Raw genomic sequence first — 26897 nt, forward strand, 5'->3', positions numbered from 1 at the left:
GTGAGAAGGAGACTTGTTTGTAAAAAGAACTTTTGTATGGAATGCATATATTCTTTTAAGGTTATTAGTAAAACTCAGAATGTAATGCCAGAAATATATTCATCTTTATTTATCTTTCTTACTAGCTCAGAACTTGATATATTGAGTTATTAAAATAGATTATACATACTTGACATATTTGGAACTAGACGTTATTTCTCAGTGTTTTGATCTTAATAGGTTAATTTAAAAGACTAGAGATAATTTCAGAGTAAAAGGCTACTTCACACCAGGGATAAAAACATTGAAACCTGAATAATTTCCTATTTTATAAATATGTATGTATGTGTTCGTGTATATATATGTGTTTGTGTGTATATATGTGTGTGTTTGTGTGTATGTGTGTGTGTATACTTTTGAATCATGACAGATTCAGATTTAATTGGTGTAGGACTTAGGTAGTGGTATTTTTAAAACTCTGCAGGCAGTGTACTGTATAGCCTAGGGTAAGAATTCTTGGTTTAGTGGCTAGCAGATTATTTCTTCAGGTGAATATTTTACCACCTTTAAAAGAGAAGAGAGTATAAAGCACTTGAATCTAATTTTCTTCCTCTGCTAACAACCATTTTAAAAATCACTGTAGTTCCCAATTTAATGGAGAATTTTAGAATTTTAGGCACATAGATCATTGATATTAAGCAACATTAAGTTTACTAATATTTTTATCCTCTAGAAACAGCAGTAGATAGGCAGATCACCTTTCCTTTGTCTCCAGCTCTTAACATTGAAGTGGAACAAAATGGGAAACCGTCCCTGGTTGATTTGAATGAAGAAATGCAGCACATGGATGTAGAGGAATCACAGTGTGAGTTAAATTACAGAGCTGTTGTCCATGACAGTAAAAGGAGTAGTGATCCAAATGCATCCTACTGGGCAAAGATTTCTTTATGGCTTGCAAAAACATGGTTTTAAGAACACAATTAAAAATAACCTATAATTCTGCTTTGGCAATATGCTTTGATTTTCAGCTCATCTTAGTGAACACAGCTGTGCTAATACTTGCATTCTTGTTTTTTAATATCTTGAGATTTGAAATCATGTCATGGTTTTATAATTTTTTTTTTTTTTTGAAAATCAAGGTGAATGTAGATAATATGGGAATGAAAAACAGCATAATATATCAGATAATGATTATAGTTCCTTAGCATGATAGCAAATTTTATTTCAACACATTCTAAGTATGGAATTTTGTGTGGTGCTGTTATATGTAAATGGGATGGATATTTGCTTATTAAATATTACATTTTAAATTACACACTAATTTAAAAGAAAAATGTGTATTTTTCTTTTTAGGTCTTAGATTATGTCCATTTTTAGAAGATCATAAAGAAGACATTCTCTGTGGGCCAGTATGGCTTGCTAGTGGCCTTGATCTGTCGGGGCATGCTGGGATGTTGACGTTAACAAGTCCCAAACTTGTTAAAGGTGAAGTAACATGTTTTACAAAAGCAGAATAAATAGTCCCACAGTTGTAAAAGTAGATTTTTTAAAAAATTATTTTTCCTGATTTCAGAAAAATAAGATACTGTTTTTGAGGGGACTTTTCTTGAATGATTCCATCAGTTTCATGGTAGCTGAGGTAATTTCCTACCATAAGTGACTATTGTTATGTGAAACTTAAGATCCTACGTTCTGTGTCCTGAGGGTCTCAGTGCTTTTTGAAAAAGCACAAAGAAGATGAAGGTAGTATGATTTAGCATGTTATACAGAATTCTTCCAAATAACCAATCATTATGTTCTGGGATGTTTGCCTTTTCCATCAATTTAGTCCTGTGTTTTCAGGGTGTTTGTTGTATATTGTTATAATATTTTCTCTTAAGGGTTTTTTTATAGAGGAGTTTTGAAAGTATTAGATGTAATGATGTGTCTTAAACACAAGTTACAATGTATATTTTATCTTATGTCTGTAAGATATTAGATGTTGCAGTAGTAAGACGTTTATGTCGCCTTTATATCTCACGGGTGAATTAAAAAATCCAAGTGAGACACACCTCGATCATTACAGTAAACTTGGAGGTGAGAAGGCTGTGGAGATCCTTCTGTAAACCAAGAAAATATCAGACCACCTAAATAACAACTGTTTTAATTTGTATGCATTCCCTTTATAATGTTTGTCCCCATTCACACACTTCCCTTTAGTTACAGACACAGTATGTACACAAGCTTGATTGTACTCCCTTGACTACATCTTTTTCATTCATTAAGTTTATGACACCCTGTGATTTGTTAGGTTACATACTAGGTTATAGTGGTGAGCAAAACTGTGTAATAACTGTATAATAACATCTCTGGAAGTTAAGTTGCTGCTGCTAAGTCGCTTCAGTCGTGTCCGACTCTGTGCGACCCCAGAGACGGAAGCCCACCAGGCTCCCCCGTCCCTGGGATTCTCCAGGCAAGATCACTGGAGTGGGTTGCCAACTTCAATTGCTGAAAGTGTAAGTTAGTTGTGTTAAATGAGAATGTGAAACTTAAAATCTTACATGAGAATTAAAATGTTGGCTTTGACAAAATTGTACGTGTGTGTGTGTTAGTTGCTCAGTCGCATCCGACTCTTTGCGACCCCATGGACTGCAGCCCACCAGGCTCCTCTGTCCATGAAATTGACAAAATTGGGGATAGATTATATAATGTGTATTTCAAAAGTCTCAATAATGTAAAAGTGTTAGTTTTCCTAGAATTTAGTAGAAGTGACTATTCTCTTCAAATTCCTAGAACTTTGAACTGGAGAAAATGATTGCTAAATTTGTAAAAGGATGATGTGGGCCAAAGATATGTAGAAAAAGAAAACTGAAAAGGAGGGTCTTAAGACATTTTAGAACCTAGACTAGTGCAGCAGTAAGAAGAATACAACAGTGCATGCCAGCACAGTAGTCAGGCAGGTCAGCGGCAAACAACAGAGGTAGCTTTTGTAATCACAGAAGGATTTCATACCTGCTTAGGCAGCAGCTTATGGGTTGTTCATGGGTATGTTAGTTTGAAGGTATTTTGTCAATTAATTTTACATATAGATTGTATGTTATGATTTCAACTTAGTTAAAATATATAAAACATAAACCAGTGATAATAACTAATATTTATTGAATGCTTCCTTTTGCCATGCAGTTATAAGTGTTTTAATTACCTTTGGAGTAGGTACTATTATTATTTTTACTCACTTTTGAAGAAACTGGACCATGGAAAGTTTAATTTGTCACATGGCTAATAAAATGGCAGAACCATTATCAGACCCAGATAGTGACTCCAAAGCCTGTGCTTTTTAAAGTGTGTAATACTTTAATGCTGTGTATGTATGCATGCACATGTGTGTGTGTGCCTACATGCATAAAAGCCTGGATGGATACACATATTGATACATCGTTATTTTGGGCGGTGATTCAGTGACAGACAGTGTTTTCTGTTTCTTCTATAGTTCACAAAATTTCTGTGGTTGAAATGAATAACTTCTTTGGGATAAAACATGCCAGGTGTCAGAACTTTCTATATTATGCTGTTCATACAACTGCTGTGCTTTTTGTTCGTTTGCTGCCAATGTGTTTGAAGGTTATTTAGCCATATTATATGCAAGCAGTATAATTTGAAAAATCTGGCCAAGTGTATTTTTCTTTCTGTGGAGTTAATTATTTAGCTTACTCTATGAAGACAAAAAGCAGTTTTGCTTTTTGGTGATTGAATAATTTATCCCATTCTGCACCACTCCTCTAGGTATGGCAGGAGGAAAATATCGTTCATTTTTGATCCATGTCAAGGCAGTGAACGAAAGAGGAACAGATGAGATCTGTAATGGTGGTATACGTCCTGTAGTAAGACTTCCATCCCTAAAACACCAGAGTAACAAGGGATATTCACTTGCTTCACTCTTGGCAAAAGTTGCAGCAGGCAAGGTGTGAAACATTATCATTTTAAACTGTAACATGCTGGTTTTATTTATTTACTTATTTTTTAATTGAAGGATAATCGCTTTACAGAATTTTATAAACCGTTACATGCTGTTTTAAACATTATAGTTGAGGTTTGATACACTCTTGGAAGTAGCATACCCCATAATTGATTTTTTTTTAATGGATAACTTGGTTTGTTTATAGCTTTTCTCTGCAGCAAGTTAAAAAAAATATAATGAAGGAGAAAATATTTACATTAACTTTAAGCTTTTTTTTATAAAGTATATTCATTGGGGAGTGATTGCTAGCAGGCACTTGCCTTAATAATTATTTTGGACCATAATGCTTATTTCCTTGTGTGTAAGAATTTGTTTCTGTGCCCTTTACTGGTAACACACCACTTCTTTTTTTTTTTTGGTAAACATTTGGGAGGCTGCAGGAAGAGAAGTAAGTTGAGAATTGATTTCAGAGATATATCATAATTTTCATGTTCATTTTCTACAACTAGCTGTATATCATGCAGTTTCTTCGTACTTGTTTGATCTTGGACTTTCCTGAGCACTAGAGATTTTGTTTCTCTATTATCATTATCCATAAGCAACAGTAGAAATAATCAGTAACACCAGCCATCTTATATTTGTATAGGTCTTCCAATTTTTCAAGAACTTCTGTGTACTTTATCTGATTTAAGCCCCAAAATAACTCTGAGGTAGGCAGAGCAGGTGCTGTTACTCCACTTTTTCATATTTTAAGTGAGGGAATGTTAGACACTGGGGAGCTGACATAGCTCATAGACCAGTAGCTGGGACTGAGACTCAAGACTTTGGCTTGATAATCTTTATTCACTGGGCTATTACCTTTAAGCAGTGACTATGTCTCTTCCACTGTTACAATTTTATAACAATGGAGTAAATTAGTCATTTACTGAATATGAGGGTAAAAGCTATCATTTTAGTTTGAGTTATGTTTTGGTAGTCATAGTTCAGTTATATTCTTTTATTTATAAACTTTAATGGTAAATAACTTTTTGTTTCATATATTCATTCAATTACTTATTTTTGTATGTTCAGGAAAAATCCTCTAATGTTAAAAATGAAAATACAAGTGGCACCCGTAAATCTGAAAACCTCCGGGGCTGTGACTTACTTCAAGAAGTCTCAGTTACCATCCGAAGATTTAAGAAAACTTCAGTTTCTAAGGAAAGGTAACCTCATTTTCTTCTACTGTTCTTAAGTAATAGGAGTACAAAGGAAGACTTTGCAGTAAATATATCAATATCCACAAAATTTTAAAATCGTAACTTTTACTTGAAAATTTTTATTTGCTTTTCATTTCTCTTAAGTGCTTATGTCATTGATGGTATATATTGTCTTTTCACTTCATTGGTTCATCCTTGGTGTTCATGTAGTGCTAGGTAATTTTCAAAAGTTCTTTTTTTTTTTAATTGTAATATTCATGATTCTAAATGAAATATTTGATGTCCAACCAGGTTGAAATAGCTTTATTTTTCTCTTTTGATTATTAATGTATTTATGTATATGTGTGTGTGTATGTGTATATATATCCATATATTTTTTTTTTTTCTTTTTTTTTGGTAGAGTGCAGCGATGTGCCATGTTGCAGTTTTCAGAATTTCATGAGAAGCTTCTCAACACTTTGTGTAGAAAAGCAGATGATGGCCAAATCACAGAACATGCCCAGAGTCTTGTGTTAGATATTCTTTGTTGGTTAGCTGGAGTACATTCAAATGGACCTGGAAGGTTAATAAGATTTTATTTACCACAGATTGCCCTTTGGATGTTATGATTGGAAGTTCAGCATGAGCCTAAATGCCTGCTATTATTTTGCAGCTCAAAGGAAGGAAATGAAAGCCTGCTTTCAAAAACACGAAAATGTCTTTCAGACATTGTACGTGTTTGTTTCTTTGAGGCAGGACGAAGCATAGCCCACAAGTGTGCTCGATTTCTAGCCTTGTGCATCAGGTTGGTGATTTTAAGTCGAAGATATACTTTGTAGGTGCTCCTGTCGTTTGGCAGGTGATACCTTGTGTCTAGGGTCATTTGGTTCTTATTGAATATATGTATAACGTAAGTGGATTTTTGAGGATTATTGAGATCCTAGGGAAAAAAATTTGGGGTGTTTTGGGCAAAATGTCACGTTAAATCAAGTAGTAAAAGAATTCAGCTGGGCTTCTCTGCTTATTAGAAGATTTGGGGGAGTTTGGTAAGGGGAGCTCTTCCCTCACTTTCGCTCCCACTATCCCTGATTGTCTTTGGATTCTTCACCTGAGGCCTTTATTACCGGTTATGTCCGTTTGCCCAGACTTATTTGCAGCATTGTGCAGATCACTTTCTCTAAACCCTGAAACTATCTAGGAAATGTTTAAAATTAATAGTCTGTATTCACTGTACCAGCTTTTTAACTCTTTTGGGTTTAAAAAAAAGAGAGTGGTTTATTGCATAAGAAAACAGTTATAAAGACCCTTAGTATAGTCAGCCCCTACTGTCTTTCTGCACGTTTACAGGGCTTTGAGGCAGGTTTTTTTCAGTCTGTATGAACACATTTAAAGATTAAGAGTAATACACCATGTTTAGAATTAATTACCTTGAGTAATATATTTAAACTTTTTCTTTTAAATTTTTTTTCAGTAATGGCAAGTGCGACCCATGTCAACCTGGATTTGGATCTGTTCTGTTGAAGGCCTTACTTGATAATATGTCATTTTTACCCGCAGCAGCAACTGGTGGTATGTGAAACTTGTTCAGTCATAAGTAACTCTAACTTTAGGAATTATCTCACAGTATGTTTAAGATTGTTTAATAACTTTTGTTTTTTCTCAATTAGTCGTCTTTTTCTCTGTAGCTTGTCTGTTTTTTAAGGGGTTTTAAATAGTGATTGGATAGGCAGTACTCTTTTTGATACTATTTTTAGGAAAAAGTTAGTGGGAGATTTAAGTAAATAATCAGGTCATCTCAATTCATACATTTTGTGGAGTTCCTTAAAATAATTGAGTTGTTTGGTTGTTTAGTGATGGTAGATCAGATGTTACAAACTAAAACATCTGTAAGTACCAGAGAGATGTCATAAATTAGTTAAATGATCCATACACATATTGTGTATGAATGGTAGGGTCTGTGGCAAATTGGAATTTTCTGAAAGGGACCAGTGAGTTTTTTTTTTTTTACAGCACCTAAAAACTGTGGAAATGCCATTCAAGAGTGAATGTAGTTATCAGGTAGGAATTTACTATGAAGGGCTACTGCTTTGCCCTTTACCTAGTGTTATTATTTAATTTTTTTTTTTTGGAAGACATTTCTCACAGTCTTTTATTTCATAAATAACCAATCCATTCAAAAAGTTATCTCCTATTCCACAAGAATTTGACGTTTGTGGTGTACCAGAAAAAAAGCTTGCTTAAAGTTAGTTGATAAACGGTTGTTGCTGCCGCTCAGTTCGGTCCCCATGGTCACTTTGTGACCCCACGGACTCTAGCCTGCCAGGCTCCTCTGTCCATGGCATTTCCCAGGCAAGAATACTGGGGTGGGTTGCCATTTCCTACTCTAGGGGATCTTCCCAGCTGAGAAATTGAACCCGTGTCTCTTGTGTCTCCTGCATTGGCAGGTGAATACTTTACCACTGTGCCACCTGGGAAGCCTGATAAATGGCTATTTTATCCGTATCTTAATTTAGACAAAGAATCCCTTTCTATTTACCTTGAACATATATTGACTAAAACTATAAACTCTTTTGTTACATAGAGTAGAATGTTTTGGACTTGATTGCTCTCTGTGATAGTTTCTGGTGTTTAAAACAGTTTCTTGAAGATACTGTTAGAGGTTGGGTGCTTAAATTATGGGGTGTACTTAGTACTCAGATATCTCAAGTTTTATAAAAGAGTTAAAATACATGATCGTGAACACCTTTTACGATCACCTTTGGTCTATATCTAACTGGCAATATAGAATGACTACACTTCATTCACTTGCTAAAGTATGTTATTTGTAGTTCATTGCCATCTATTGTTTTTGAAATTTTTAGTACAGAGAAAGAGTAGGAAAGATTGTTTGAAGGGTCTGACATGTCCACTTTTCTGGCTATTCTAAAATGTCCCTTAGAATCATCTCACTTTGTTGAAAACCTAAATGACTAGGTTGACTTTGTACACTTCTCAAAAATATAATGCGATTCTTTGTCAGCATCCTCTTAAAGTCCTCCAGGGAGTTAGTCCTTCTTTGTAATTTGCCCTTACAGATTTTCTTTCCAGAAAATCGTTCTAGGAAAAGAGGACATACTCATAAATGTGAAATCTGAAGTTTTCTTTGTGAAGGAGAAATGAGGAAAAGAAATCTTGATTTGTTGTTGTTGCTTTCAGGTTCTGTCTATTGGTATTTTGTCTTACTGAATTATGTTAAAGACGACGATCTGGCTGGGTGCAGCACTGCCTGTGCATCTCTGCTTACTGCTGTGTCCAGGCAGTTACAGGACAGGTTAACACCAATGGAGGCTTTGCTTCAGACAAGGTATTTAACTTTTGAAATGACTAATGATGGGCCTTTCTGGATATGGTACTACCTTTGCACAGAATTGTTATGATATATATTTGCTTAATGTTTTCTTTCCCTCTATTTTCTCTGAGAATAATTCCCTTTAACAACTTTGGAAGTCCTGGAGATGATAGTTGGAAGGCTAACTATATTAAAATTCTTTATAAGTGGTGTTTCTTGCTAGTGGGAAAAAACACTTAAGGTACTTTGATTCTTCGTTGTTAAAACTTTGTAAGGTGAAATTGTGTAAATCATGTATTGCCCGTAACTAGTATTCTTTATGTGCCATTTTATTTTCTAAAACTTAAACATAATGAAATAAGAAATATCTAAAGGTTAGATTTGAGTTATTTTGAAGTAGTGTGTTCTATTATTTAAAGCAGTCTCTTTTATAATCATCTTTATTGATTAGAAATCTTGATTTTGATGAAATGTTACTGAAAACCTTTATATCTTCTACTGACTCAATGTCATGATTCAGGCAAGGGAAGGGTGCTTGAAAGCCTCTTTTTTTTGATTCAGTCTACTGATGAAGGTTCAGTCTTGGTTCATTAGATACCAGCTTAATTGAAACCACATTTATTGAGTCTCTGAACTATATCTTTTGGAGCATAGGTTTGCAGGGAACACAGTTCAGTGAATTTGAGTTAAATGTGGTTAGTGTCTCCTTCTGCCCTGTGTAAAAACTGCTTTTGAAGTGAAGTCTCTCAGTCGTGTCTGACTCTTTCCGACCCCATGGACTGTAGCCTACCAGGCTCCTCCCTCCATGGAATTTTCCGGGCAGGAATACTGGAGTGGCTTGCCATTTACTTCTCCAGGAGATCTTCCTGACTCAGGGACTGAACCCAGGTCTCCCACATTTTAGGCAGATGCTCTACCGTCTGAGCCACCAGGGAAGTCCTAAAGCTACGTAAATAGATAATTTATTAATTAGATGACTGACAGGAAAATCGCTAGGACCTTGTTTTATCTTTCAGATACGGATTGTATAGTTCACCATTTGATCCAGTCCTCTTTGATTTGGAGATGAGTGGCTCTTCTTGTAAAAATGTGTACAACAGCAGCATTGGTGTCCAGTCTGATGAAATTGATTTGTCAGATGTCCTTTCAGGTAGTAAAATGTTTGATTAAAGGAATTTCTGAATTTTTTATCTTGGGTTTAAGATACCATCGATTTTTAGTAGATTGTAGTTATTCCGTTCTGTCTTTGGGAACTAAAAGTTTCTGGAACTTAACTTTTGTGTCTGTGAATCATTAAAGTATTTGCTTTGTTTCTCAACTCCCCCATCAAAAAATATTGATGTTCTTTTTCACAGGGTTGCAAACTTGGGTTTTTTTGTTTGTTTTTTTGTGTGTGTGTTTCATTACGTTAGTATGACTTTAATGTTAATAGACTAAAATTTGTTTATTTGCTGTAGTCTTTCCAATTTTATTTGGAAATATTATTTCATATTAAAGAAAATAAAATTAATATATGCTTTTTTAGTAAGCAAAGATGCAGAAAGAAAAAATAATTTTCTGCATCTTCTGTCATACTGTTCTGAGGTAAACGTGGTACACAGTGTTACATGTATTCTTGGATACACTTCTAAAGAATGTGTGTTTAGGACTGAATATGTAACACTATTTGTATAATCTCTTCAGATGCTAGAGTTTGGTGTTTTTCTGTTTTTGTTAGGACAATGATCACTTTATTTTTTGTTTTCTTCCATCTTATTGAACTTATTACAAGTGTTACTAGTAAACCAAAATGTTAAAAAATTTACTTGTAAACATGATAATTACCATGTTAAATTTAAGTAAGTTGGGGGGTTAGTCTCAGTTTTGTTTAAATTTAGTTATGAATTGTGAAAAAAGCAAAAGAGAAAAATAAAATACAGAAATAAAATGCAAAATATCTCAACTTTAACCTCTCTATTCTCTTAGATTACCGTTGTTAACAGAATGTTTAGCTATTTAGACTTGTTTGCTACATGTGTTTATGAGCATTTTTAATGAAAGAGATTATACATCTGGTCTTCTTGCTTTTTAATGAATTACTCTGTTTGATGATTTAGGCTCTGATTACCTCATGCCAGTGTGTGTCTAAGTGACATGTCAAATTATGAGTAGACCTCAGAGGCGGGGTTAGAACTAGACCTATAGATGTTTCCTGTACACTTTAGGATAGAATGAAATTTGTTACAGAGAAACTGTAAAGAGAAGACCATAAAGCTCAGGCCAAGCCAGGGGGTTGGTTAAATATACAAGAGCAGCCATATTCATTGTAAAACGACTATTCATCTCCATACGAATGTCTCAGTTTTTTATTCTTCACCATCAGACCTTCTGCAGCATTTCCTTTTTCAGTTAATGGCATCTGTGGCACAAAACAGAAATGTGAACTGTATCCTCTCTTTCTCATCCTCCACATCGGGGCTACCATCTGATCCTATCTATTTTTCCACCAACCTGTATTTACAATTTGCCCATTCTCTTACGTCTCACAATCACAAGATTATTGTCCAGGTCACAGTCGTCTTGAACCTGGACTAAAAAATAACTTTCCAACTGGTTATTCTGCATCTGTTCTTGGCTCAAACTTCTGTTCATACTTTACAGTGCAATGATTGCAGTCATTTTTTAATGTAAACCTGATCTGATTACTCTCTCTTCTTAAGATATTTTTCATGTCTTCCCAAGATTGTACCATCCAAAGTCTGTAATATAGCATAGATGATCTAGTATGATCTGACTTTTTCCCTTCCCCTGTTAGTTTTCTTTTTGTGGTCCTGTGATTCTCAAAGTGTTGTCCATAGGCTCTCTCAGGGTCCCTGAATCTTTTCAGGGAGTCCGTGGATCTACTGTTTTCCTATCTGCCCTTTTCACTGCATAGATTTTTGTACTGATTGTTTGAAAGCATGATGATCTTCCCCATACACTTAAGAGTCAGAAGCATGATGGTTTTACTTAGAAATATTTTTGATGAAATAGTTAAAATCACTATTTTTATTCAGTTTTGAACTCAGGAGTACACATCTTTTAAATATTCTGTTTTGAAATGGGAAGTGTGCATGAAACACTTCTGCTGCATACTGAAGAACCATGGTTGTTTCAAGAAAATGAACTTGTGTAGTTGTTACAGCTATAAACTTTTGTTGCTTATTTCATGGAATGCCATTTTTATTTGCAAGAATGAGAAACAAAATGTGTTCATTCAGATTGGATTATTTGGCAAGTATTTTCTCAAAAAGGAATTTAAAAAGTATGTCAGTATCCATCCAATTGATAGTTATTTGTTGTCAATGTTAGAAGTAGAACTTGTAAGCAAAGATTAGAATTTTGGAAAACTTTTGTCCTCCAAGGAGAGCTTGACAGCTTCTCAATACATAATGACTTTTCTGATGGGCTATGTTATTAGTTAGTGTCATTTTCTGATATTATATAAGGAAGTGTACTAACTTTTAGAAGATCTGTATATAGTAATGAACCAGTATTTTCCAAATGATTGATGCGTGGTGAGTCATCATCATACTTGGACAGAAGATTCCTTAAAAGAATAAGGTAGACCAACTAATCTTGCTGTAGCAGAGTTTGAGAATGTCTTTTTCAAGATTTCAGATTCTATATTGCAATTAATCCTAAACTGGCACTTTTCAAATTTTTGAATATTTAATACTTTATTAAAATATTCCTTTCTTTTCTAACTACATATATTCTTTGTCAAGTTTTTTTTCATATATTTCTGCCAAAGCATCATACTGTCGTAGATTGGATCCAGATAGGCAAATCCAGCTTCCTTTGATAAGCCACATATTAAAGAGATTTGCAAAAATGTAAGACTTTGCTACCCTTCTCATTTAAGTTATTTTTGTTTTAGAAGACAGTGATTTTTTTCATCAAAAATGAAAGATGTTATATCTAATCAGATTAATTTATTACTATTATGTGAATTAATGTTTAATATATTCTCTTCTTAAAATCTCTACTTTTATAAATCTATATATACAAACAATATAAAGGAAAGCTCAATTTTTGAGTTCTTTTAATTATTTTAAAGATGTGTAGAGAGATTTTAGGATTGAGAAATGTTCCAGTAGGCACATTTTTCTTTCAGTTCCTCTAATGTGCCATGGTCCTTTCTACTGAAGAGATTTTACTCATGTCATTTCTTCTGCCTGGGTTCCTCTGCCTCATTGGAGTAGATCCGTAAAAATCTTTTATTTTTCACATGAATCTCTTCACCTCATCATGGAAGTATTTTATTGCCTATTCACTTAGATTGATTTCCCCTTGACTTATTTGTCCTGTGAACTTCTAAGTAAAGTGTAGCACTTTTTTTTTTTTAAGGTTCAATTGCATAATTATTTGTTTCATATCTGGTAACTTTGAATAGAATATGAATTTCATGAAAACTGGGGCCTGTCATTTTTCTCTTGTATCTGCAATGTCTTCTACTGAATAAGTGCTCAGTAAATTGTTATTACTGTTTTTTAATACATGTATCAGGTCCTGGGCTGGGCACAAATGGATGTTGGAGAATAAGGTTTTGATAGTTTAGTCTTGGTGTTTAATTTATTCCTTCAGGTTTTTTTCTGTGTCTCCATTCTTTCCATCTTCTCCTTCTGTTTTACTTTGTCTGATAAAGAATTCTATTTAAAAGTATTGCTCTGATTTTAGAAAATTTGACAAGTACTAAATGACACTTTTCCTCCCCTGGTACCATATACACTCTTAATTCTTTTGTGTTCTTCCATCCAGTCTTCTGTCATTTTATGGTTTGCATAGATGTGACCATTTGATTTTTTTTCTTACTGCTACATGTGCTAACTTATTTTTATGATTATAAAGCAGTATATCTCATTCTAGAATATAATCTTGCTAATATCTTGAGAGTATTTTTTTAGTTTTAATTTAGTGTCATTTATACACTTGATATCATAGGATATATTCTGATTATTTTGCATTAAATCTAAGTAGCTCTCTTATTTTTTCCCCATTTAAAATATTTATTTTTCTTTTGTTTTCTGTTCCTCGTTTAAAATCTAAATCACTTGTTCTAGTTTCTTATTAATGTGTATGCCTCTGGTTAGTGGTTGCTTCTGTACAACTCTGCTTCTGTAGTACAGAGACGAGTAGTACCTCCTGTTTGTGAGTTTTCTTAATACCATGTCCATTGTTGAAGCCCTGTGTAAGGTTTGTGCATTTATACATCTTTGTAGTTAAAATTGAAGTGGTGGCTATAATTCTCACTATGACTGTTGCCTTGTTAAGATTAATTCACCCTTTATCAAACTTGTCTCTCCTTTGTATTAGGAAATGGGAAGGTTAGTAGTGGCACCGCTGCTGAAGGTAGTTTCACATCTCTCACTGGACTTCTAGAAGTTGAGCCTCTGCACTTTTCTTGTGTGTCAACTAGTGATGGAACAAGAATAGAGAGGGATGATGCAAGTACGTTTACTGGTATGTACCTTCTCTTACACACAGTTTTTGTTACATATTTTATGTTGCAATAAAGTGATATATAAGTGTTTATATATCTGTTTATATTATCTGTAAAACGCCTTTACTGTTGTGTGAAGTAGAAACTTATTGGTTGGAGGGAGATTGTGAGGAAAAATCATAAGTAGTTTCAGATCTTTTCTAAGTCTATTCATGGGTTGTTGCCCCTACCTTCTAGAACCCTATGTTAAATCTTTTTGCTTTTATGTGTGTGGAATTTTAGAAACATTTCAATTTGGAAAATATCACACATGATAAAAGTAAAGTTAGGAAGAGTACAATAAACTTTCTTTTCATTATCCATCAGCAGTAGTCATCAGCTGTCGGCCAGGCTTGTGTGCAGTGTTCATATCATGGTGTTATTTCTTGCACTTCAAGTTAAAAGTATATTTGTTAGTGTCTTTGAGAAGTTTGAGATGAGTGAAGAGGGAAAACTATTTTTTCAGCTAGTTTAAAACAACTTTGGATACATGAACCTGTTATTTGTGTGTTTGAATCTATGGTGGTGGTGTTGCTTTAAATGAATGATTGATGACAACTTGTTTATTTTTTACATCTTTTTTCCTTTGTTTTTTTTCTTTATGTTGTAAGATATGTGTTTATTCACACATATTTCTGTCTGGGCACAAATAATTGAAGTTTTTGTAATTAAAATATTGGAATATGTTTTATATTTGTATTATAGTCACAGATGTGGTTTTGAATATTGTCTTGAAAGAATTCTACTGTTTGTGTTTTTTTTGTGAATGTCTTTGTTTCTTTAGAAAGTAAAAATAGTTGCTTGAGAAGTCATGAAAGTCATGAAAAATTTAATCTTGCACTTGGGTCCAGAATGGCAGCATGTTTTAAAGGGGGCTTAACAGTTGTTTGAGTGCCTTTTTATTCAGAATCATATTTCTTGCAATTGTGGAAGTAACCACTAAGTGAAATTCATGACTTATCTAGCTGAGTGTTTTCATTTTAAAATAAAATTTTATATTTCTTTTACGTGGAGATGCCAGAAGGGTCATTATCTACTTATGTTTGTTTTCTTGGACTATTACAGTCATTTTATAGAAACTTAAACATTTAGCGTGGTATGGAAACATGCCGTAACAAGAAAATAAACTTCCAGAAAATTATTTAGTTTTGTTTTATATGTTGATTTATTGATTGATTGGCTGCAGAATCTTAGTTCCCAGCCCAGGGATCAAACCCATGCCCTCCACAGTGTAAGCACAGAATCTTGACCATAGGACCACCAGGGAGTCTGAGAACTCTTTAGTTTTTTAAATCAGGCTTTTTTCTTTGGAACTGTCATGAAATTAATTTTTTTATTTTAAGAAAGTTGATGTATTTGGATAAGTAATATTTTCAGACAATATTTTAAAACAGAATATTTAAAATATTCAGTAATATTTTAAAACAAAAGATGTGATTTGAAAAAATTATTCCTTCACATTCCTACCCATTTCTTTTGCAAAACAAATAATAGGACCAGTTTCTTGTCATTCCAAAAGTAGTCTATGCTTTTATCAGAATTCAACTTTGTATTGCACTCAGATCAAAACTGTTGCCAGCAGAGGGATTTTATTAAATTTTAAGACAAAGTCCTGAGTTGTGATCATAAGGTGCTAGAAGATGAGTGTAGTCTCTCAACTTCTGTCTCCTTTTATTTTGAAACATGTTAATTGTGAAATATAATACTCATACAGATAAGTGCAGTAAACAATTGTATGCTGCTGCTAAGCTGTTAAGTCTCTTCAGTCGTGTCCGACTCTGTATGACCCCATAGACGGCAGCCCAACAGGCTCCCTCGTCCCTGGGATTCTCCAGGCAAGAACACTGGAGTGGGTTGCCATTTCTTTCTCCAATGCAGGAAAGTGAAAAGTGAAAGTGAAGTCGCTCAGTCGTGTCCAACTCTTTGCGACCCCGTGGACTGCAGCCTACCAGGCTCCTCCATCCATGGGATTTTCCAGGCAAGAGTACTGGAGTGGGGTGCCATCGCCTTCTCTGAACAATTGTATAGGGAAGCAATTTATCACAACACAAACCGCCCGTATGACTACCAGGTCAAGAAACAACATTTCCAGTACTCTGTAAACAGATTTCTTTATGCCCACTTCAATTTATTTTTCCCTCACTCTTTGAAGAAGGTAAATGTTGTCCTAACTTTTTTAGAGTAATCATTTCTAGCTTTTTATTTGTTTTTTGTATAACCTCTTAGCTCAGCTTCCTTGGTGGCTCAGACAGTAAAGAATCTGCCTTGCAGTGCTGGAGACCTGGGTTCGATCCCTGAGTCGGGAAGATACCCTGGAGAAGGGAATGGCAGCCCACTCCAGTGTTCTTGTCTGAGAAATCCCATGTTCTGAAGAGCCTGGTTGGTTGCAGAGTCGGACACAACTGAGCAACTAACTTTCACTTTCATAACTTCGTAGCTACATGTTCCTAAACACTGGTTGAGTAAGGTCTGTGTGGTATAGAATTGCATTTATGTATTTTTTGGTCAGCCGTTGAAATTCCATGTTATGATTATTACATTCACCCGTAATGTTTAGTCTGTGCTTGGTGAAGTGTACTCTGTATATCCACTTGGATATACAGTTGGCTAATTGTGTTCTTCAAATTATCTCTTTATTGATTATTTTATCTGTTTCTTTTTTTTTTGGAGTTAATAAGATCAGCATGTTAATTTCTTGTCATTATACTTTTGGATTTGTCTGTTTTTGGTTTCAACAGTTTTTGTTTTATGCATTTTGAAGCTGCCATACAAATTTAGAATGGTTGTATCTTTCTCATGAATTGAATCTTTTATTGTTAGGTATTATCTCTCTGTAGCATTGATTTTCCTAAAATTACTTCTTTTGATATTTCTCTACTAGTCATCAGCTTTCTTTAGGTTACTATTTGTATGGTATATGTTTTTACTTTTACTTTGCAGAATCTCCTTATTTTAAATACGTCTTTTATAAGCAGAATGTACTTAACCTTTTTTGTCCCGTTCTTTCAATTGGAGTATTTAGCTTATTTACATTTAATATAATTGCTAATATATTTGTATTCAAATCTGCCATGTATTTTATATATTCTGTTAGATTTCTCATCTTGCCTATTAGATGTTTCTTTTTTTCCCTGTTTCCATTTTATTGGTGATTCTATTTTTACTGAGCTATTTCTCTTCTTTTTATTATTTTTAGCAGTTATCCCAGAGAGCATAATATACATGTATCCTTGATATCCAGAAATCCAGTTACTTTTTTTCCCAAATGGTGCAAATATGTTGAACATTATTTAATCACTTTTCTGAGTTATATGGCAATATGACTTCATACCTTAATTTTATATTATTTTAATTCTCATGGTTATTGTTATAATTTTTGTGTTCAGTATTCATTTGGATTTATCTCATAATTTCATTTTCATTTCTCTTTATTTTTTTCTTTGCTCTTGTAGTAACAGAATGACATTTTCTTGGATTGTTTGTCTTTTATGTGTTTCTCATGATTTACCTCATTTTCCTTTGAATATTATTTGGGCATTAGATTTTAAAGTCAGTAGAAGGCTAAAGTATACATGCTTAATATTGAAAGTCATTTAAATTATCCCCAAAGTACAAGGCCAACATAAATGCTTCAGTAAGTCTAATAATCTTCCCTCTAGAGTTGGAGTGAACTTCTGTTGCTTTGGTGGAACAGTTGGTGGAGCAAGTAGATTTTATTTTGGGACACACAGCTTGTATGAGATATGACTGCGTTTTCTTTGACCAAACTCATATAGTTGAATTTGTGCGTGGTATATGAGGTATCGAATGGCTTCAGTGTAGTGACCTTTTTTTTTTTAATAGAGGAAATTTTTTATTCTAAGAGGCTATGCACAGTTTTGTTGTTATTTCTATCTTGTGATTATAACTTAGTTTAAAAAAATAGTTTATTTGAATTCTGGCATAGCATATTCATTGTTAAATGTCAAGATATGCTGTTAGATTACCTCCCCCGTCCTACTTTTCAAATATTTATGAGCAAATTACTTCCCTCAGTTTTACTTATTTATATTTATTGGGATATTGTGGATTTAAAATGTTATGTTAATTTTTTCTGTGTCTCTCCCTCAGTTTTAGATACATTACCTGTGAAATAGGGTAACAGTATTACCTACTCAAGGGCCATTGCAAAGTTTAAGTGAGTTAAGTTCCTTACTTAGCATTGTGCCTCATGTTATATTTGATTTCACATGGCCCTTGTTTCTAATCCTAGTTCTACCACTAAGGTTTTAGCCCTACAGGGTAACTTCTACATTTCCTATTATTGTAGCAGTTGTCTTTCCTCCATATAAGTGAGTCTTTCTCATTCTGACTTATTTCACTTAACATAATAATTTCCAAGTTCATCCATGTTGCCGCAAATGGCATTGTTTCATTCTTTTTCATGGCCGTGTAGTATCCCATTATATATGTATACCACATCTTTATCTATTCATCTTTTGATGGGCACTTAGATTGCTTCCTTGATTTGGCTATTATAAATTGTGCAGCAGTGAACATTGGGGTACATGTATGTTTTTTTGAGTCAAAGCTTTCTCTGGTTATATTCCCAGGAGTGGGATTGCTGAATCATATGGAAGTTCTATTTTTAGTTTTTTAAGGAACCTACATATTGTTTTCAGTAGTGACTGTATCGACTTACATTCCCACCAACAGCATAGGTGGGTTTCCTCTTGTCCACCCTCTCTCCAGCATTTGTTGCTTGTAGACTTTTTAATTAGGCCATTCTGACCAGTGTGAGGCAATGGCTTGTTGTAGTTTTGTTCTACACTTCTCTTAATAATTAGTGGTGTTGAGCATCTTTTCACGTGTCCATTGGCCCTCTGTATGTCTTCTTATATTTAGGTTGCTGCCCATTTTTCAGTTGGGCTGTTTGTTTTTTTTATTGTTGGGTTGTATGAACTGTTTGTATATTTTGGATATTAAGCCCTTGATGGTCGCATTTTCCCAAATATTTTCTCCCAATCCATACATTGTCTTTTTGTTTTGTTTATAGTATTCTTTGCTCTGCCTGTGAGTTTGATTAGGTCCCATTTGTTGATTTTTGCTTTTATTTCTGTTGCCTTGGGAGATTGACCTAAGAAAACATTGGTGTGATTTATATCTATTTATCTGTAGAATGTTTTGCCTATGTTCTCTTATGGGAGTTTTACGGTGTTATGTCTTATATTTAAGTCTTTAAGCCATTTTGAGTTTATTTTTGTGTATGATGTGAGGGTGTGTTCTAACTTCATTGATTTACATGTGACTGTCCAGCTTTCCCAGTACAGCTTGCTGAAGAGACTGTCTTTTCTCCATTGCATGTATGTTCTTGCCTCTTTTGTTGAAGATTGTGTGAGTTTATGAAATTAAATTTTTATCTCAGCTTTTCTCAAAATGTTTTACACGGACACTGTTAAATATTTAATGGGAAAAAAATTCTTCTATAATACATATTTGAATAATGTTGAAAAGGGGAGTAAAAATATTTTAAACTTGTGTAATTTTATAGATCTTTAAAAATGGTAGTATTCATGGGTAAGCAGTGTGTACCAGACTTATTTGTGCGTAGGACATGTTTCTCTTCCTGTTCATGTTCTGAGGAAACACTGCTTTACATATTGTATGTGGGCCAGATTCTCTTATTAGGCTGTGCTATAAAATGAGGAAATTGGTGTCATCAGTCTTGTTAAACGATGTTCTTATAATTGAACGGTTTTTGGTTTTTTTTTTTTTAGCTTTTTAGGGGAGGGAGAAGAAGGGAGAAGAAGAAGTTGTTTCTGTAGGAAATCTTAGTAAAGCAAACATCAGTTTATTTCTCATGCTCAAACTGTATAAGATTATTGTTTTTTATTTTCATTTTAGCCATATTAAATGAAATGTCTTCAGGCTAAAAGTATTTTTAAACTTAAAAGTATACTAATTTTCTTTGATTAAGAAGTCATTCTTGGATCCCTTATACTTGAATACTATTATTATCAATATAGTTTTACCATTAAGATTTCCTCTCAAGATTTTTATTTTTTAAATGAAAATTAAGTGTTGTTTAGTGTCGAAGTAGTGTGCTTTTGTACGTGTTTCTCTGTGAGCCTTTTCTTTATCCTGTTTCTCCCCCTTTGTCTTGATGCCAGTGAGTTCCTTCGGGGTTACTCCTGCAGTAGGTGGACTCTCATCTGGGACAGTTGGGGAAGCTTCGACAGCCCTGAGTTCAGCAGCCCAGGTAGCTTTGCAGTCTCTCTCTCATGCAATGGCTTCAGCCGAGCAACAGCTACAGGTGCTGCAAGAGAAACAGCAGCAGCTTTTGAAGCTTCAGCAACAGGTTGGAGACTATTTGGCTCTTTGTTCATGCTGTCTCTAAACTTCAAAAGCTGAAAAAGTACTGTAAAAATGACTGTTATTTTCATAAAGGAAATTAGGTTGACTGATCTGAGATAACCATTTTCTGCAAAAATTGAGGTAACATCTTCATGATATACTTAAATTTTTAAAAATTATTTAAATGCATTTTATATTTCATATCTTGGGGAATATAATTCATATTTTCTTTGTAATCTTTAAAATCCATTCTTTATTCTATTTATAAATATTCTTGGTCAAATGTAAGTGTTAACAGTTACTATTTTTATGGATTGTAAAACCTAAAACATTTAAAGACACTAAATGAATGTGAATTAAAATTTAGTAATAATAGCATGTTTTGGAGATTTTGTTGTGGACTGTATACAATTCCTAGTGACAGATTGTGTCAGGCTAGGCAACATGAGAATCCGCTTCCTGTTAATATTTTGTTTTGAGAAGAATTTTGTTTCCTTATTTATGTTAATTGCTCTTCTTTTCCACCTTTGCTTTGAGAAAGTCCTACTGCCGAAATACTCAGGAACTTTAATATTAGATTTTTAAGGAGATATATATGCAACATAGAAGTATTCCATTCATATTGAGTCAATTTTTCTTACTTAATTTCATATTTATTGCACTAGGATCCAGTTAATCATGTTTATTTTCATAATATATGCCATATAGTGTTCCCCACAGATTAGGTAGGCAGGGTTAGTCTATATTTGTTGCTTTTACTTCTTTTACAGAAAGCAAAGCTGGAAGCCAAGTTACATCAGACAACAGCTGCAGCAGCTGCAGCAGCATCCGCAGCATCAGCAGCAGGTCCTGTTCACAGCTCTGTGCCTTCCAACCCAGTGGCAGCCCCTGGATTCTTCATTCATCCATCTGATGTTATTCCACCCACTCCAAAAACAACACCACTTTTTATGACTCCACCACTTACCCCACCCAATGAAGCAGTTTCCGTTGTGATTAATGCCGAACTTGCACAGCTTTTCCCAGGCTCAGTTATTGATCCCCCAACAGTCAATCTTGCTGCACATAACAAAAATTCCAACAAGTCCAGAATGGTAAATTACTATATTTTAAATAGGTGTTCGCTTAGACATTTAAAAATATTTTTATGTATACGCTAACTTTAGAAGGCAAATTAGATTATTTTATAAAATATTGCAGAATATACATCAGGAAATGAGACTTATTAACTTCATTTTATGGTTATTAGTTTTTATAGAGCAAGAGTGATATCAATATAGAATTATACTTTTTTCTTTTCTAGAATCCACTTGGTTCTGGTCTAGCCCTTGCAATTTCTCACGCTTCACATTTTCTTCAACCTCCACCTCACCAGTCCATTATTATAGAGCGAATGCATTCAGGTAATCTTTTATTTTCTTAAAATATATATTTTTTTGCTTTGTCTGTTGGTTCTTGGAAGACAGTATTTTGTAGTTTGATTTTTCTGTGGAAATAAATCACGTCTGCTCTGAGGAAAGTGCTTTTTTACCAAGAGTATGCATTACATTAAGACTCAAGTTCTGTACTGATGAAGTTGAATGGAAGTGTGCTGCTGAGTAGTTTCATTCATTCTGTCCAAACAGTGGGTTTGATCTGTATAAGAATCTTACCTCTTGGGCTATGGTTGACATAAATATCTGCCTTCATTGTAGCTGCTCAGTTACAATTACACTAAAAATTATGCTTAAAGAGGTATTTCTAAGGCTAGCATTAGTCTCATGGTTCTAATCGTGGAACCATTTTTTTGAGAACAGCTGACAGAGTTACTGCTAATGATAGTAACTAAGTAGGATGAACATTTCATGGTCTCTGGAGAACTAAGATTTTACTTAGGCCTCTACCATGCTTATATTGCTAGAGACCTATGATCAGGATAGGTGCTTTCCGTTAGAGCATGTTTACTAATACACTGTAGGAAATGTTTCCCTTATTATCCTACCAGCTGTTATTTCTGGGCTTGAGCAGCAGCAGAACTTAACAAAATCCTTGTTGTATGTGTGTGTGTGTGTGTTTTTTTTTTAAATTAATTTATTCTTTATAATTGGAGGCTAATTAGGCTAATTGCAGGATTGTGGTGGTTTTTGCCATACATTGACATGAATCAGCCAGGGTAAGTAATGTGAAGATAGTGAGTACTGTATTAGTTTTCACTATATGAAGAGTTGAACCATATTTGCTTTATTGCAGTGGGTTGTTTCCTCTTTGGAAGAGTTTTTAAAAAAATGTTAATGGTGTTTTCTGCCCAACTAACCATTCATTGGTAGCAGCATTAGTGTTTGTGGCATTTAGAGTGAAATTTATCATCCAGTCTTATGTGTCCAGTCTTACGAAGTGTTAGCAGTTGTTTACACTATGATTTGGTTTTTTATCTATGGGGTTGATGATGGCATGTTAGCCCCCTAAAGGGGAGAATTATGTTTTTCATTCAGTAGTCTTAGCTGTTTAGGAAAAATTATTGATAACTCCCTGGTTTTCCATAAAACGGCTCTGTGGAGATATTACTAGTCCTATTAAATTTAGTTGGGTTCCTTCACCATATAGTGTAACTAGTAAGATTGCTATCTGGCCCCCAAGCCAATAAAGAAGAAAAATAATTAGGATTTTTATTAATGATTCTGCCTACTGTTTCAGTAATTGACCTTATTCCTGAAATGTATGTGAGATGCAAATCTGCTCTCCTCTCAGCTCATTGTTGCCTTTCGTTAATATGAGCTCACACAGAGAAGACGTGCTCCCTCTTCAGTGTGGCCCTTAATAGTAAGCCTTCTGCTTCATCTGGTACTGAGCTGACAAGACAGTGATGTCTCAATATGGGAGGGAAGCACTGTTCGAGAGAAGCTTTATCTGTCTCCATTGGAGGGCCTTAGTAAGAGATTTTTTTAGTGTGATAGTAATGACTACATGCAGAGAAGGCAATGGCACCCCAACTCCAGTACTGTGGCCTGGAAAATCCCATGGATGGAGGAGCCTGGTAGGCTGCAGTCCATGGGGTCGCTAAGAGTCGGACATGACTGAGCGACTTTACTTTCACTTTCACGCATTGGAGAAGGAAATGGCAACCCACTCCACTGTTCTTGCCTGGAGGATCCCAGGGATGGCAGAGCCTGTTGGGCTGCCGTCTATGGGGTTGCACGGAGTCGGACACAACTGAGGCGACTTAGCAGCAGCAGCAGCAATGACTACATGTGATTTAAGCCTTACACTTTTCCTTTACATCTTAACCACAATGTAAGATGCAGCTCCAAAAGATGATAGTGAAATTAGAAGGAAAAAAAGACCAAATGACTGAAAGAAGAACAGATAGGTAGTTTATTGAGTTCACCTGTATTCTGTTTTTGCTGATTTACCTTTTTTGGTTTTAAAGTTTTAAAATAAGCTTATGTGTACAGTTGGTTGCCTTCACAGTAACTTATTCTTTTTTTTTTTTTAACTTTTTTTAAACTTATTCTTATATATATATTTTAACTTAGATCTTGGAGTTTAATACAGATGGAAATTTTAGACAATTTTTGAATGACAATTTTTAACTTCTTAATTGTCTATAGTTTAGTAAGTTGATTTTATATTTTAAGATAAATGTTCCAAATTGTTTCTGAGTGTATCTTGTGGTTAATTTTCGTGGTCTTTTATGTCAGCCGTTGCTCTCTCTCTCTCATAGGAGCAAGGAGATTTGTGACCTTGGATTTTGGCAGACCAATACTATTGACAGATGTATTGATTCCCACTTGTGGAGACTTGGCCTCCTTGTCAATTGACATTTGGACATTAGGAGAAGAGGTTGACGGGAGGCGATTGGTAGTGGCAACTGATATTAGCACCCATTCACTAATTCTGCATGATTTGATACCACCTCCAGTGTGCAGATTCATGAAGGTAAAGAACTTCAAGAAGATGAATTGGTACACTCTCTCTGTTTCTGATAAGTTAGGGAAAATATTCAGACATAATTTAAAAGTATCCTTATAACACAGGGAACCATACTCAATATCCTGTGGTAAACCATAATGGAAACATATAAAAAAGAGTGTGTATGTGTATGTATAAGTGAATCACTTTGCTGTACAGCAGAAATGAACACAATAGTATAGATCAACTGTAATAAAATATGTATCTTTTTATAATTATTTTTTAATATATGATTCAGATTTTTATTGTTGTAGATGAGTAGGTATGTATATTTATAAGTTTTCATTTCAGATCACTGTCATTGGACGTTATGGAAGTACAAATGCCAGAGCTAAAATTCCATTAGGATTTTACTATGGTCATACCTATATCTTGCCTTGGGAGAGTGAATTGAAATTAATGCATGATCCTCTGAGGGGAGAGGGAGAATCTGCAAACCAACCAGAAATTGACCAGCATTTAGCAATGATGGTTGCTCTACAGGAGGATATACAGTGCAGGTTAGTAGAAAATTGGTGTATATTTTAATCTTATTGAAGCTATATATTTTATATAATGTCTTGCATATACTTGGTCAAGAAATACTTTTTCATAAGTGTATAGAGAAGGGCAAAAAGCAGGAGGACACTAGCGTGTTATAATGTTTAATGCATTAATATGATTTAATAATTTTTTTTTTTTTTTTTTTACTATTTACCAATTGATTAATTCTTTCTAATTGTTGTATGTTAACTTGTTCTAGAGATTTAATTTTTGTGTGTATTCGTATATGTATTTTAAAGAGAACATTGCAAGAATTATTTTGTTCATTTATTTTTTTCTTATAGGTATAACTTAGCTTGTCATCGACTGGAAACTCTTTTGCAAAGTATTGATCTTCCTCCTCTCAACAGTGCTAACAACGCACAGTACTTTTTGCGAAAGCCAGACAAGGCAGTCGAGGAGGACAGTCGAGTTTTTTCTGCCTATCAGGACTGTATCCAGCTACAGCTTCAACTAAATTTGGCTCATAATGCAGTGCAGAGGCTCAAAGTAGCTCTTGGTGCAAGTAGGAAGATGTTGAGTGAAACATCAGACCCAAAAGATTTAATTCAGACATCTTCCACAGAGCAGTTACGTACCATCATCAGATATTTATTGGACACTTTGCTCAGCCTTCTTCACTCTTCCAATGGTTTGTATTTAGCTTAAGTACTTAAAAAGGCCGGAAATACATTTGATATGATTTTGTATGTTTTAATGTATTAATATTTACTGGGTACTGTTTATTTTGATATCCTTTCTGATATGTTTTTGAAATGCGTTTTTAGGTTGATTCATTTTTTTCCCTTTTTTTAATTTGTTTTTCTTAAATAGGTCTATGGTTAATTTTTTCTTGAGTTTCAGCTATTGATGTTCTACATCATTGTGTTACCTGGCAAAATAATAATTAATATTTGAAAATTCAACACTGAAAGCTGTTAATAAGTTGCTAATCTAACAGAACTGTCAGTTTCTAGCCAGGAGCTATTTTTGATCATTACATATGGTTGTGACTGTGTGCACCCAAATACACACACACACACACACACACACACACAGAGCTATCTGATTCACCTAACTCCACACACACACACACCACACAGAGCTATCTGATTCACCTACCTCCACATAGAAGAAGTATGCTGCTGCTAAGTCACTTCAGTCATGTCCAACTCTGTGCGACCCCATAGACGGCAGCCCACCAGGCTCCGCTGTTCCTGGGATTCTCCAGGCAAGAACACTGGAGTGGGTTACCATTTCCTTCTCCAGTGCATGAAAGTGAAAAGTGAGAGTGAAGTCGCTCAGTTGTGCCTGACTTAGCGACCCCATGGACTGCAGCCTACCAGGCTTCTCCCCGCCATGGGATTTTCCAGGCAAGAGTACTAGAGTGGGGTGCCAAGTATAATTGATGTAATTGCCATTCCCCCCCCCTCCAAATATTTAGCAATTAAAATCCTATATATAAGGAATAAATAAATAGACCAGATTTTGCTGGTAAGGAGGAAAGCCTATCTGGGAATGCTGATTTTGATCCTACAGCATACTCTTAAATAGGAAATTTTACTGTTTTCTTTCTTGTAATAGGACACTCTGTTCCTGCAGTTTTGCAGAGTACGTTCCATGCCCAGGCCTGTGAAGAGCTTTTTAAACACCTGTGCATCAGTGGAACCCCAAAGATACGGTTGCATACTGGTCTTCTACTTGTTCAGCTCTGTGGTGGTGAAAGATGGTGGGGCCAGTTTCTTTCTAATGTTCTTCAGGAATTGTACAATTCCGAGCAGCTTCTCATCTTTCCACAGGATAGGTAGGTCAGAAAATGCTGGAATAATTTGTTATTAGTGATTTATTCCCACAGTGTTCAAATTGGAAATGTTGTGTATGTGGGTACTGAGTGTGGAAAAATTAAGCATGTCTTTTCAGAGTTTGAGCAATGCCCAGTGAAGGGCATATTGAAGAAGATTCTACATGATATAACTGAACCGTATTCTTCAGTTTCCTAACTAAATCTATGGAGTTTATTGATTTGTATTTACACGTATTTCCTATCAGATTCTATTGCTATATGTGTCAAACGTATTTTTTTGAGTCTGTGATAATGTTGTTTCTACGTGATTTCTTGTGGATAAACTTAGAAAATATAAGCAAATAGCTGAAAAAGAGCTATTTTTAACA

At 34.5% G+C, this 26897-nt stretch overlaps 1 protein-coding gene across 9 annotated transcripts in view; it reads left to right on the top strand.

The window, feature by feature from the left end:
- Nucleotides 1-26897, top strand: part of BIRC6 (baculoviral IAP repeat containing 6) — a 215943-nt gene that overhangs the window by 67890 nt on the left and 121156 nt on the right. For 4 of the 9 annotated variants that reach the window (XR_824319.1, XM_010829820.1, XM_010829819.1 and 1 more), the window contains 17 exons: nt 713-844; nt 1333-1464; nt 3742-3920; nt 4988-5121; nt 5516-5677; nt 5768-5899; nt 6566-6663; nt 8290-8437; nt 9439-9572; nt 13757-13903; nt 20072-20259; nt 21026-21349; nt 21559-21658; nt 23956-24170; nt 24495-24703; nt 25031-25377; nt 26310-26529. Coding sequence is in view for 8 of the 9 variants with exons in the window: in XM_010829820.1 (XP_010828122.1) it covers nt 713-844; nt 1333-1464; nt 3742-3920; nt 4988-5121; nt 5516-5677; nt 5768-5899; nt 6566-6663; nt 8290-8437; nt 9439-9572; nt 13757-13903; nt 20072-20259; nt 21026-21349; nt 21559-21658; nt 23956-24170; nt 24495-24703; nt 25031-25377; nt 26310-26529 (3001 nt within the window). In the remaining variant the exon portion in view is untranslated. The remainder of the gene's footprint in view (nt 1-712; nt 845-1332; nt 1465-3741; nt 3921-4987; nt 5122-5515; nt 5678-5767; nt 5900-6565; nt 6664-8289; nt 8438-9438; nt 9573-13756; nt 13904-20071; nt 20260-21025; nt 21350-21558; nt 21659-23955; nt 24171-24494; nt 24704-25030; nt 25378-26309; nt 26530-26897) is intronic. The other 5 variants (XM_010829827.1, XM_010829823.1, XM_010829821.1 and 2 more) reach the window with 4 other exon arrangements.

Source organism: Bison bison, unplaced genomic scaffold (genome assembly GCF_000754665.1).
Source record: "Bison bison bison isolate TAMUID 2011002044 unplaced genomic scaffold, Bison_UMD1.0 scf7180017864508, whole genome shotgun sequence".
NCBI lineage: Eukaryota > Metazoa > Chordata > Mammalia > Artiodactyla > Bovidae > Bison > Bison bison.